Genomic DNA, 13,815 nt, shown 5'->3' with positions numbered 1-13,815 from the left:
ATTTCAGTCTTGCCTGGGTTGAGCTTTAGATAGTGGTTATCCATCCAGCTCTGGATGTCACTCAGGCAAGCAGAGATACGGGCAGAAACCTGTGTATCAGATGGTGGGAACGAGATGAAGAGTAACATCACAGGGGAAGATGAGTGCAAAGACTAATGAAAGTAAACAGCACACCAGACATGAATATGAAAAATAATAAATTACAAGAACAACAATAATAAACAATGATAAACTAACAGACAGAACTCAGGAACATAACATTTTAGAGCACTTCATGCTTCCGTCTGCTGAAAAGGTTTATGGAAATGCTGATTTCCTTTTCCAGTAGGACTTGGCACCTGCCCACAGTGCCAAGACTACTAGTAACTGGTTTGCTGACCATGGTATTACTGTGCTTGATTGGCCAGCCAACTCGCCTGACCTGAACCCCAGAGTGAATCTATGGGGTATTGTCAAGAGGAAGATAAGAGACACCAGACCCAACAATACAGAGGAGCTAAATTCATGCTAAAGGAGCCCCCACCAAGTATTGAGTGCATAAATTAACATACTTTTCAGAAGGCCGACATTTCTGTTTTATAAATCCTTTTTTTAATTATGTAATATTATAATATTTTGAGATGCTGGATTTTTTTCATGATCTGTAAACTATAATCATCAAGATTAAAACAAAACAAAATATTTCACTTTATGTGTAATGAATCTAGAATATATGAAAGTATCACTTTTTGAATTAAATTACAACAAAAAAAACTTTCCCACGATATTAAATTTTTAAAAAATGCATCTGTATATATCATCAGGCATGGCTGAGATTGGAGTCAACTTTTACGCGAGACAACCGACCCTGCACTCTGAGCCATGATGAAATCTGATATGCCAGGAAAACACTTCAGCACTGACATATGTCAATCATGCAAACTGATAGTCAACTAGTAGATAGTGATTAGAATTTGAACTGGACACTGTGGACAAAAATGTTTTTCAGATTTAAAAACAGACTTTTGTTAATAAATTCTGCAGAGATGTAAGGATTATGTTCTTATTTTGCACGAGGGTGCCATCACTGTAGCTTGTTTCTGATTGGACCAATTGACAGTGTTACAACTTCCTCCTGTTACAACGACTAAGTTCAGTTGTTAAAATCAACTGACCCCAGTCTCCCCTACTGAACACGTAAATACATGTTGCTTGCTGTTCATCTACGAGTAAATACTGTTATACATCAATAACACACAGATGTATTTATGTCGCAGTCAGGAACTAAAGCAATACAGCTTTGTAATCATGTTTTAAGTACGGTTAGCTGTATGGCATCTCCCCATCCTGGCTTCGCCCCTTCGCCCTTTTTCTACTTCGTTTACGTCACTTCTACATTCTGAGGATGTGAGATCGACGTACCCTTTATCCAATAGACATCGAGAGTATAGGTTCAAACTTCTGCAGAGACCCAATAAGCCGGAGAAGAAATCTAAAGAACCAGTTTGTTCCCGCCTTTTTCGCACTCTCTCAGCGCAGCTAGTCCTTTTAAAGTTCCGTAGAGGAACAGAAAATACACACGACAAATCACCAGAAAAAAAAAATAATAAAAAAAAAAGGAAGAAAAAAGAAAGCGTAGTTGAAATTTTGACTCTGAAACGGAGGACATCAGTCACACGAAAGATACATATCGCGCTTATTAAAGTTATTATTAGCTAGCTATCGATAGTAGGAATAAGTTAGCAGATAGCTGTATTAGCTAACATTTGCTATCGATAGCTAGCTAGCTAATAATATTATTTAGAGTATTATTTATTCCCTCTCTTAAATAGCGACAAACTGTACGCGAAACTTAAAGTAGCTAGCTACACATTTGGGCATTGTTCTGGGTGGGGGTTGTATTTTTACTTCGACGACGAAGGACATCGGTAGCTGCGGAGAGAAAGGCCGTCTGAAAACGACAAAAAATCCAATAAAATGGCGGAGCCGGACAAATTAAACATTGACTCCATAATACAACGTCTCCTAGAAGGTGAGCTATTAACGTCCTTTATTCCCTTATAAAATGCGCTTTCATTCAGTGTTTTGTGCTCTACGTCTCTGTACCTTTCCGAATAGTTTGTTTTACCGAGATTGTTGCTGGCTATCACGTTTGAAACTGAGCGACAGAGAGGAAATGGTAGCTAGTAGTAAGCGGAAAATGGAGCTCATGCGGTAACTTAGACCAGTCGGTTTGGACACGTTGGTTTGTACACGTCGGTTTGGGCCGCACAATAAACGGTACCGGAACATATATGTTCAGTGCAATTGCCGGTTTCCTGAACGAGCTAATCGTGACTTGATACATCGGATTTAGCCTCAATGGCCAACTCGTTTGGCTGAAAGCCGACCTGGTATTGAATACAAGCTAACGTTAACCATAGCTGAACTGGCTGCACCTCCAGTAGTAGTAACTTGGTTTAATAGTTGTTAAACAAATAAATACAATTATTATAGCAATCAAACTAGCGTACTTATTTGGCGAATACAAATATAGGCTATCTAGCTACAGTTCCTTGTATGTAGGCCAACATATCTTGTACGCAAACCAACTGCCATTGGGTGGAACCAGCCAACCCTCGCTAGCTGTAACGTTAGTTAAGAACTGTTTGACTACATTTGTATTTAAGTATACCCCGTGTTGGCTTGTATTTTTCGCGTAATAAAACATTGGCAGGTTGTTTGGAGGTACCGAAAGGTACGATCGTTTGATTGCCGACTGACCGCCAGTAGCCGCCATGGGCTAACTTACGTTAGCACGCCTGTAAGGCCCTTGTTTGATCCGCAATGTTTAGTGACTAACGGATGGCTAATTTCGATAGCAAGCTGTGGCCTTTGGCGTCCGTCGAGGACTATCGTTACTTTGCTAACTTGCGTCATAAAGGGCACGATGAAGGATGACGTTTTCATTCCGCTGTAGCTGGCTATAGGTTTTGACTTTAGCTAAGTGGTTTTATTGTGGAGGTGGCAGCTCATGCTACTTTGAATACGGCGATGCATTTTTGAAATGGAGGGGGTTGGTCGGCTGTCTTTTAACGTTAGTAGGCTGTGCATTGGGTGCTAGTGGAGCAATTAATTAGAATTTATTTGGCATCTGAATTTTGATATGTTGCTTTGTCTAAACTGCACGACCTTCCTTTTGATAAGTTAAAGTACTGTGTATTTTTGTTAACACAGTAGGGAAAGGAGTGGACCGACGCTAGTGGTAGTGATGACCATCGGACAATTTTATTCACTGCCCCCCCCCCCCCCCCCCAAGATATTGAAAGCATTCCTTTGAGATTCTGTTCCATGTTGACATGATTGTATCACACAATTTATGCAGATTTGTCAGCTGCACATTCATGCTGCAAATCTCCTGTTATACCACATCCTAAAGGTATTCTATTGGATTCCGATCCAGTTACTAGGAAGGCACACTGAACTCATTGTCATGTTCAGGAAACCAGTTTTAGAGGACTTTTGCTTTGTGACATGGTGCCATTGGGTACATTGTGGCTGTGAAGGGATGCACATGGTCAGCAAAAATACTCAAATAGGCTGTGGCATTCAAGAGATGATTGATTGATGTTAACGAGGCCGAAGTGTGCCTTGTACTGAAATGCCATTTTATTATGATACAGTAACGTTCGTTGACGATTAATTTGCACGATATGCATCGGTAGGTTACACAGTTGTATAAACACTACTGACGATCTCACTTGCATACGTTCCCAAATTTAGGTACACATTTGCACCTTGTCCAGCACCGTCAAGAGTCCAAGTAACCTAGCATACATAGCTATTTTGAAATTTACTGTTTGATATTTTCCAAAAAATGTACGAAAAAAAAAAACAACGTTTGTGGCTGTTCACTTGGCAGCAGGACAAAAAATACTAAGTTAGTCGATACAGTCTTAGTTACTAACTTTAGACTTCTGGCTGTCGAAACACATTCTGCCTTCCGTCACTGCAAGCCATACAATGGTGATTACAGGTTCCAATGCGTCACATCACGGCAATGAAAGTAATTCACGGTGGAAATATACCAACGGCAGCGACGGCTTTTGGGATTCTTTACAGTTCAGTCTTGTTTCTCTGCGTTCAACTAAAGATTAGAGAGGTGCTCGATTTCCTCCCAACACATCTCACTCGTTTCCCCATCAAGTCTTCTGGGAAGATTGGCCAAATATATAAAATATATATATTTTTTTATGCAGACAGGGCAATATAAACTAGGGATATGACATGTAAAGTGAAAGGATAAGATATTTCTCACCATAGGAAAGGTAGTATTACATTTCTGCATTTTCTGGTTAGCAGAACGCTACGAAGGCTTAGCTGGCGCTACGTGCGAGCTAGTTGTAGCTAACATGACTGCATAACATTACCTAAACGTAAAGCAGAAGGTGTTGGTGTCTGAAGTGAGCGTTGTCTAAAGTGAGCGTTGTCCAATGCATTGCGTAGTTGTATTAACTTCTAGTCTATGTTACTGTGACTGGGCTGGGGAGGCTGTTGCTAACGAGAGACAAACCGGCAGGCTAATACAGCTCAGCCAAAAGTGTTCCCTGTTAAATTGTTCACGCACCTACACACATTGTTTTGTATAGACGGTATCAGTTTAACTCGCGTTAAGATTAACAAGATAAAGATTTGCCTGTAGTAGCGAGTTGTGCTTCAGGTGCAGTTCCGCTCTGAACAATTATCACTGCACACTGCTGCTGATGCCATGTCACCATTCTGACTGCACAGTGCTGCTGATGCCACAGAACTTGGTGTGTGCTCAGGAAAGACCAAGCCCAGTTGTATGCTTTTAAAATGGGATCCATTCGACTGGAGATGGTAAAAATGATACTTGAATGCAATGCACACCATAAATCTGTTTACGCGTGGCTGCCAAACCCTGCAGTGGCTCCCATGTCTGGAAAACTGCGCCTTCCAGTATCCATTCTTTTAGCATGAGAACCTTAATCTTCTGCTCATACCATGCGTTTCTAGTGTCAAATGGGGGTGTCTGGACCCTGCTAGCACGGTAGCGCTTACGTTCACCACTGCACATGCCCACAGCCAACTCTGTTTGCTGCAAATAGTTACTGTTGAATGATTTTAAAACGAACATTCAACTTAGTTGACCACCAACACCTTTTTAATACGAATGGATGTGACTCAGGTCTAACGATGCCAGCTAGCTTATTCGTTGCTTACCCGCGATTTATTTTTCAGGTAAGGACATTAAGAACAAATAATGTAAATACAGTTACATTAAGGTAGGTTCTAACCGTCAAGTAATCTTCCTCATGAGCAGCCATTTTTGCCCGCTGCGCCCAACTGAACAGAAAAACGTTTGAATATGTTCCAAACTTTTGCTAATGTTTGCAGTCTTGAGCGCATATCAGGTGAGGTGAGTTAACTGTAATCAGCTGCTGTCATTGGTCAATTAAGTGCCGTGTTGCAACAAAAAGCGGTGCCGATCAGTCTCTCGCCGTGAAGCTGGGCCGGGTAGAGGTGTGCCTCAGGCTGCAGCTGCAGACCAGTTCTTCCTGCTCAGTGTAACAGTGTGGTTATGCTGCTGCAAAGAGCTACGCACGCAAACACCAGCCCTCCGTCGTATGCGCGATTGTTTTGGATTCAAATACTTCTCTGCGCTCGATTGATCTTGCCAGGGGCAGTTGACCCAACCAAGAGGACCTGAAGGCAGGGTTTTGAGCTTTTTCAGAGTATATCATGTTCCAGTACACCAGACAAGCTCACTAAAGTGTCTGACCGAGAGCCAACAGCCAGTATTCACCATGTCACGTCACTGCCCTTACTGACCGAGAGCCAACAGCCTGTATTCACCATGTCTCTGCCCTTACTGACCGAGAGCCAACAGCCTGTATTCACCATGTCTCTGCCCTTACTGACCGAGAGCCAACAGCCTGTATTCACCATGTCTCTGCCCTTACTGACCGAGAGCCAACAGCCTGTATTCACCATGTCTCTGCCCTTACTGACCGAGAGCCAACAGCCTGTATTCACCATGTCTCTGCCCTTACTGACCGAGAGCCAACCGCCTGTATTCACCATGTCTCTGCCCTGCCCTTACTGACCGAGAGCCAACAGCCTGTATTCACCATGTCTCTGCCCTGCCCTTACTGACCGACAGCCAACCGCCTGTATTCACCATGTCTCTGCCCTTACTGACCGAGAGCCAACAGCCTGTATTCACCATGTCTCTGCCCTTACTGACCGAGAGCCAACAGCCTGTATTCACCATGTCTCTGCCCTTACTGACCGAGAGCCAACAGCCTGTATTCACCATGTCTCTGCCCTTACTGACCGAGAGCCAACAGCCTGTATTCACCATGTCTCTGCCCTGCCCTTACTGACCGAGAGCCAACAGCCTGTATTCACCATGTCTCTGCCCTTACTGACCGAGAGCCAACAGCCTGTATTCCCCATGTCTCTGCCCTTACTGACCGAGAGCCAACAGCCTGTATTCACCATGTCTCTGCCCTGCCCTTACTGACCGAGAGCCAACAGCCTGTATTCCCCATGTCTCTGCCCTTACTGACCGAGAGCCAACAGCCTGTATTCACCATGTCACCGCCAAAAAGCAAATTAACCTGGTCAAATTTGTACTATTTTGGATTGTACTTTTAAATTCTTCTGAATGACCCTACTCTCCAGGGACTTGTTTATTTGGTGAATCTACTAATGGCCTGGGTGCAGTGTCTGCATCGACTGTGCATTCGGCTGATGCACAGCCGGGCCTAATGCCTTCAGCCGCTAGCCACCTAGCTAATTGGCAGAATCTGCAACCTGCAGGCCTGTAGCTGTCCAGCTGTAGAATATGGTGTGCCACGGGTCACCGTTATCTGAGACTGTCTCGCCCTGTAACGCGCACGCTTGGCTGGGTTTGGCTTTCGTTCCGACCGGTCTGCTGTGTTTTGGAAACGGTGCATTTCTCCAAGGCAACTGTCCTGGCGTCTGCCGAACCCACGAGGACCATAAGCCAGGGTGATAGCGGAGGTATTTATATCGCTCCTGTTCTGCTATTCTCACGTTTTATCCAGTCAGTGGATGATTCACCCAAAACAGTTTTTGACATAATGCCTGAAATGTACTGTGTGCCTGTGACTGCACTTATGGCTTCTACCAGGTAAAAAGGGGCAGGGTTCGTCAGATGGTGTTCTTAAACTGAAGCTCTTGGCCGATGCGTGGAGAGATTGTTTTTGAAGGGGAGAAATGTCTGCCCTTCCTGATATATAAAAAACAAAAAAAATACTTCTAAATTAATATACGTCCATATATGTGTATCTATATGTATATATATGTGTGTATATATATATATATATATATATATATATATATATATATATATATATATATATATATATATATATATATATATATGAAACTTTATTTTTAAATGGGCCAGGACCAGGCAGATGTCAGAACGGTGTTCATCTCCATGTGGAGCTGCCAGACGTACGGGAGAGCAGGGTCAGTTGTGACACGTGGTCCAATGTTTAAAAATGTTTCTTTCTCCCCTCTCCCTGATCAGAAACAAGCTAGCCTGCTGTAAATCACATTGCACATTGTTGAAAGAGGACTCCATATGCGTCCTTTTTCAACAGACCAGTTTCCTGTAAATTTCCTGCTCAGAAAACATAACAATCGACCCCTCTCTCCCCTACTCGTCTTAATCCCATTATAACCATGAATTGTTAGTCGGTCATGGGTTAACCTCACAGCCTGGCGATGCTGACCGCCGCTCCTAGTGCCTGGACTGCACTTTGGCACAGGATCCCACACTGTACACTGCGCCCCCCTACTGTACACTGCCCCCCCTACTGTACACTGCCCCCCCTACTGTACACTGCCCCCCCCCTACTGTACACTGCCCCCCCTACTGTACACTGCCCCCCTACTGTACACTGCCCCCCCTACTGTACACTGCCCCCCCTACTGTACACTGCCCCCCCTACTGTACACTGCCCCCCTACTGTACACTGCCCCCCTACTGTACACTGCCCCCCCTACTGTACACTGCCCCCCTACTGTACACTGCGCCCCCCTACTGTACACTGCCCCCCTACTGTACACTGCCCCCCCTACTGTACACTGCGCCCCCCTACTGTACACTGCCCCCCCTACTGTACACTGCCCCCCCTACTGTACACTGCGCCCCCTACTGTACACTGCGCCCCCTACTGTACACTGCGCCCCCCCTACTGTACACTGCCCCCCCTACTGTACACTGCCCCCCCTACTGTACACTGCGCCCCCCCTACTGTACACTGCCCCCCTACTGTACACTGCGCCCTACTGTACACTGCGCCCCTCCCACTGTACACTGCCCCCCCTACTGTACACTGCGCCCTACTGTACACTGCACCCCTCCCACTGTACACTGCCCCCCCCTACTGTACACTGCCCCCCCTACTGTACACTGCCCCCCCTACTGTACACTGCCCCCCCTACTGTACACTGCCCCCCCTACTGTACACTGCGCCCCCTACTGTACACTGCCCCCCCTACTGTACACTGCGCCCCCTACTGTACACTGCCCCCCCTACTGTACACTGCCCCCCCTACTGTACACTGCCCCCCCCTACTGTACACTGCCCCCCCCTACTGTACACTGCGCCCCCTACTGTACACTGCGCCCCCTACTGTACACTGCGCCCCCCCTACTGTACACTGCGCCCCCCCTACTGTACACTGCCCCCCCTACTGTACACTGCGCCCCCTACTGTACACTGCCCCCCCCTACTGTACACTGCCCCCCCTACTGTACACTGCGCCCCCCTACTGTACACTGCCCCCCCTACTGTACACTGCACCCCCCCTACTGTACACTGCCCCCCTCCCACTGTACACTGCCCCCCCTACTGTACACTGCGCCCTACTGTACACTGCACCCCCCCTACTGTACACTGCCCCCCTCCCACTGTACACTGCGCCCCCCTACTGTACACTGCGCCCCCCCTACTGTACACTGCCCCCCCTACTGTACACTGCCCCCCCTACTGTACACTGCACCCCCCCTACTGTACACTGCCCCCCTCCCACTGTACACTGCCCCCCCTACTGTACACTGCGCCCTACTGTACACTGCACCCCTCCCACTGTACACTGCGCCCCCTACTGTACACTGCGCCCCCTACTGTACACTGCCCCCCCTACTGTACACTGCGCCCCCCCTACTGTACACTGCCCCCCCTACTGTACACTGCCCCCCCTACTGTACACTGCGCCCCCTACTGTACACTGCCCCCCTACTGTACACTGCCCCCCCTACTGTACACTGCGCCCCCTACTGTACACTGCGCCCCCTACTGTACACTGCGCCCCCCCTACTGTACACTGCGCCCCCCCTACTGTACACTGCCCCCCCTACTGTACACTGCCCCCCCTACTGTACACTGCCCCCCCTACTGTACACTGCCCCCCCTACTTTACACTGCGCCCCCTACTTTACACTGCGCCCCCTACTTTACACTGCGCCCCCTACTGTACACTGCCCCCCTACTGTACACTGCACCCCTCCCACTGTACACTGCCCCCCTACTGTACACTGCGCCCCCCTACTGTACACTGCGCCCCCCTGCTGTACACTGCCCCCCTGCTGTACACTGCGCCCCCCTACTGTACACTGCGCTCGCCTACTTTACACTGCGCCCCTCCCACTGTACACTGCGCCCCCCTGCTGTATCACCGCTCACAGACTGACTGCAAACACTGCACCCGCACTCACAGAAACTGTCTGCAAAACACTTCATCGTCGCCTTTGCGGGGAATGGATCTGAAATGCAGGCTAATACTCCAAATCTCATATCTGTTCGTTGCGAGTTTTAGAATAGCTTAACATCAGTTGGTTTTCCATCCGCATCCTTCTCTATCGTGTGCCTGGGACAGGGGAGCGCTACGAGGTCTGATCGGTCTCTGGGGTTTTTGCCCTTGCTTAGTCAATTGGCTCCACTGCATGTTGGCTCAGCATGTGTCGCAGCGGCTGCTGCAGATGCACACTGAACGAATCCTGAAGGTTTCTCTGCTCAAGTACAGGAGTGAACCAGCGTGGGTTATAGTGCTGGCAGAAACCTCAGTTCTAGCTCATGGGCTGGAACAGAAACCTCAGGCAGACCGGACCTCCTGTGAGGCTGTGGAGTTGCCCTTTGGACCTGACGCTGTTATCACACTGAGCTGTGCAGTTAATGTCATGAAATGGTTTCCATGGACATGCAATTTACTGCTTAGCAACCAGTGTCGGGGGGACGGGGGGGGGGACGGAGGGGACGGAGACGGACGGGGGGGGGGGACGGACACAGTGTTATTGCAGTAAATTGGAGGAGTTCATTTGGCCGTGTTACGTGGGGGGTAGATTTGACAGCAGGTGATTCCAGCGAATCGGCCATTTTGGAAAATAGAGTTTGGCCTTTCTGAAGATGTGCTGGTAGCCCCACAGAATATTGTCTCGCCTGTCTTGTGAAGCCACGTTGCGCGTTTGCCTTGTGGCTAACTTTAGAGTTATTATCTTACACAGGCAGTTATTTAGAGAGGGATTATCTTGGCCTGATCCGGTTTTAAAACGAGCAGTTTTCCCATCCTATTAATATCGCCTTCCTGCATTGGTCGGCTCGCTTCGACGTGGCATTGCTGAGGACATGTGCAGGTGTAATTTATTACAAAATGAGACTCCAGTCAAGAATAAAAAAAACAAGCGCAAACCATAAAAACAGTATTGACAAGGAATGAGCTGTAATAACCTGAGGGAGAACATGCTATGTGACAACCGGTGTAACCGCGTTAAAAGGCTGGGTGGAGCTGGACATTGTTTTGCTTATTGAGGGATTCAGTGATGGTTCCCCAGAACACACTGCTGGTGGGGCTTTGAGTAATGCTCTCACTCCACCACTGAATTGGAGAAGTAATGCATGCAGAAATGTTCACAAGTCCGAGTCAAGTCTCAAATCTCCAGAGTGGTGCAGCCAGCTTCCATATTGGCATCCCCAAGGAAAAAATGCCACACCAATGGCCTGGGATGGAACCACTTGGTGTACCCGTTGGAATGAACATCAGGACCTGTAAAAACATCTTTTTGGATGTCCCTTTGGACCTTCCCTCACTGCAGACCTCCCTCAGTGACACGGGGCTCAATTCTGTCATCTCTTTCTTGCTCTTATCTACTCCTAGCTCTGCCCATCAGGAGAGAAAAAGTGGCAGGTAAAAGAAATTAAGGAATGGAGAGGACGTGACTTAAACAAATGGAACGTCTGTTCAAGGCCACGTCCCTTAGACGTGGCACATGGGGAGAAGTGGACCCACAGGTTGACCATTTATACATCAGGCAATCTGCGGGGGAAAAACATGCCAAAGGATGCACTGATGGTTTCTTGCTCAAAGGAAAGTCTTGGCAAACATAAAGCTAGTAATGATATAAGAAGCTGGGGTCGCAGTAAAGCAGAATTGCCAGCAGTGGTCGGCTCAGCTAGAATCATGCCCACTGTGACCATGTCACTATGATCATAATGTAATGTGACCAGGTGCAGTCTTGCTCAGTAACGGGTTATTCAGGTTTGTCAGTCTTGGCCTTTTAAACTGGTTTGTATCACTGATTATTTTCTGCCTGTGTAAGGGCATGCTATATGCACTGTGAGCACTTTATTAGGTAGACCTGTTCACCAGCTTGTTATGGTCAAGAGGTTCAGCTGCTTTTCAGACCAAATGTCAGAATGGGGAAGAAATGTGATCGAAGTGACTTTCACCATGGAATGATTGTTGGTGGCAGACAAGGTGGTTTGAGTATCTCAGAAACTGCTGATCTCCTGGGATTTTAACTAACAACAGTCTCCACAGTTTGCAGAGTGATGCAAAAAACAAAAAAACATTTGGTGAACAGCAGTTCTATGGTCGCAAAAGCTTTATTAATGACAGATGAGGAGAAGAGCCAGACTGGTCAAAGCTGACAGGAAGGTGACAGTAATGCAAATAACCACGCATTACAACAGTGGTATGCAGAAGAGCATCTCTGAACACACAACACTTCAAACCTCTTAAGTGGATAGGCTACAGCAGAAGACCAATAAGTCTAATAAATACCTAATCAGAGTTTTCATTCATTCATTATCCTAACCCACTTATCCTGAACACTTTGATTCAAGTAAAAAATAAAATAAAAATTAAAGTTGATTTTGACAATACTGTCGTTTGAAGGGGCCCATATCCTACTGCTTCTCAGGGTTTTATTTTAGGTCCTATGACAACATGCATGTGGTTTTATATAACAAAAATAATCTCCATTAACTTTTACAAATCCATTCCCCAATGAGTCTTTAAGACTCTGTAGTATGAATTAACCTCTTCTGATTGGCTGGCTAGCTCTGCAACAAAATTGACGGCGTCTGTGCCGAGCGCTCTGATTCGCCGGTCACTACGTGGGCCGGTCAGACGGCAGGCAGATGACGATGACGTCATAAACTTATGGAAGTCCAAACCGCTCACTTACCTTTCTGCCGGAGTACTTCATTAAGTGGATTGACCAATACAGAGTACCGATCCCAGCCGGCTACTTTTGTTAGTAGTAGGGCTGGTCAATATATTGATATTATATTGGTATTGTGACATGAGACTAGATGTAGTCTTAGATTTTGGAAATTGTAATATCGTGATATGGCTTCTTGGTTTTAAAGGCTGCATTACAGCGAAGTGATGTAATTTTCTTGATGTAACTTGCCAGACTGTTCTAGCCGCTCTATTTGCCTTTATCTCGTTGTGTATTTAGTGAAAGCGTTAATAGTGATCCCTACAATATTGTCACAATATCAATATCAAGGTATTTGGTCAAAAATATCCATTTGATTTTGTCCATATGGCTCAGCCCTAATTGCTGCTATACTTGGAACTGTTTCATGTTTACCTTTGATATTTTACATTTTCCTTTTGTAGGCTGGGCCTATATTTATTTTCTCTCTTTAGTTTCACTTGAAACTATGTTCATTTTGCACTAGTTCTTAAAAAAATAAAAATAATAATAATTAGCAAGTGCTTTTCATTTGTCAAGTATTTAATGAACACAGGAGTATACAAAAATAGGCTTTACCATGTGGTTATTTTAAGTACACTTTGTTTACTGAATTAACAGAAAACATGCTATATCATGATATGAATTGTTAGAGGTATTAAATGACCTATAGCAGAGGCCCACCCCCAGTCAGTAGAGATTCAGCCACTCTCTCTCCCTCTCTCCAGTGAAGCTGCCCTCTCCCTGTCCTGCGTCCTTTGGGATGGGTGCAGTCTGACTCCTCTCTCCCTCTCTCCAGTGAAGCTGTCCTCTCCCTGTCCTGCGTCCTTTGGGATGGGTGCAGTCTGACTCCTCTCTCCCTCTCTCCAGTGAAGCTGTCCTCTCCCTGTCCTGCGTCCTTTGGGAAGGGTGCAGTCTGACTCCTCTCTCCCTCTCTCCAGTGAAGCTGTCCTCTCCCTGTCCTGCGTCCTTTGGGATGGGTGCAGTCTGACTCCTCTCTCCCTCTCTCCAGTGAAGCTGTCCTCTCCCTGTCCTGCGTCCTTTGGGATGGGTGCAGTCTGACTCCTCTCTCCCTCTCTCCAGTGAAGCTGCCCTCTCCCTGTCCTGCGTCCTTTGGGATGGGTGCAGTCTGACTCCTCTCTCCCTCTCTCCAGTGAAGCTGCCCTCTCCCTGTCCTGCGTCCTTTGGGATGGGTGCAGTCTGACTCCTCTCTCCCTCTCTCCAGTGAAGCTGTCCTCTCCCTGTCCTGCGTCCTTTGGGATGGGTGCAGTCTGACTCCTCTCTCCCTCTCTCCAGTGAAGGGCTCTCGGCCC

At 46.8% G+C, this 13,815-nt stretch overlaps 1 protein-coding gene across 1 annotated transcript in view; it reads left to right on the top strand.

Moving 5' to 3' along the window:
• Positions 1-1,488: 1,488 nt before the first annotated feature.
• The window catches only part of LOC133114230 (serine/threonine-protein phosphatase alpha-2 isoform-like), a 28,246-nt gene continuing 15,919 nt past the window's right edge, over positions 1,489-13,815 (top strand). Inside the window, exons 1-2 of the mRNA XM_061223428.1 lie at positions 1,489-2,011; positions 13,799-13,815. The exon at positions 13,799-13,815 is cut by the window's right edge and continues 115 nt beyond it. Coding sequence (XP_061079412.1) covers positions 1,957-2,011; positions 13,799-13,815 — 72 coding nt within the window. The 5' untranslated portion in view covers positions 1,489-1,956. The remainder of the gene's footprint in view (positions 2,012-13,798) is intronic.

Source organism: Conger conger, chromosome 16 (assembly GCF_963514075.1).
Source record: "Conger conger chromosome 16, fConCon1.1, whole genome shotgun sequence".
NCBI lineage: Eukaryota > Metazoa > Chordata > Actinopteri > Anguilliformes > Congridae > Conger > Conger conger.
The sequence above is the reverse complement of the archived record's forward strand: the minus strand, read 5'-3'. Positions and strand labels throughout refer to the sequence as shown.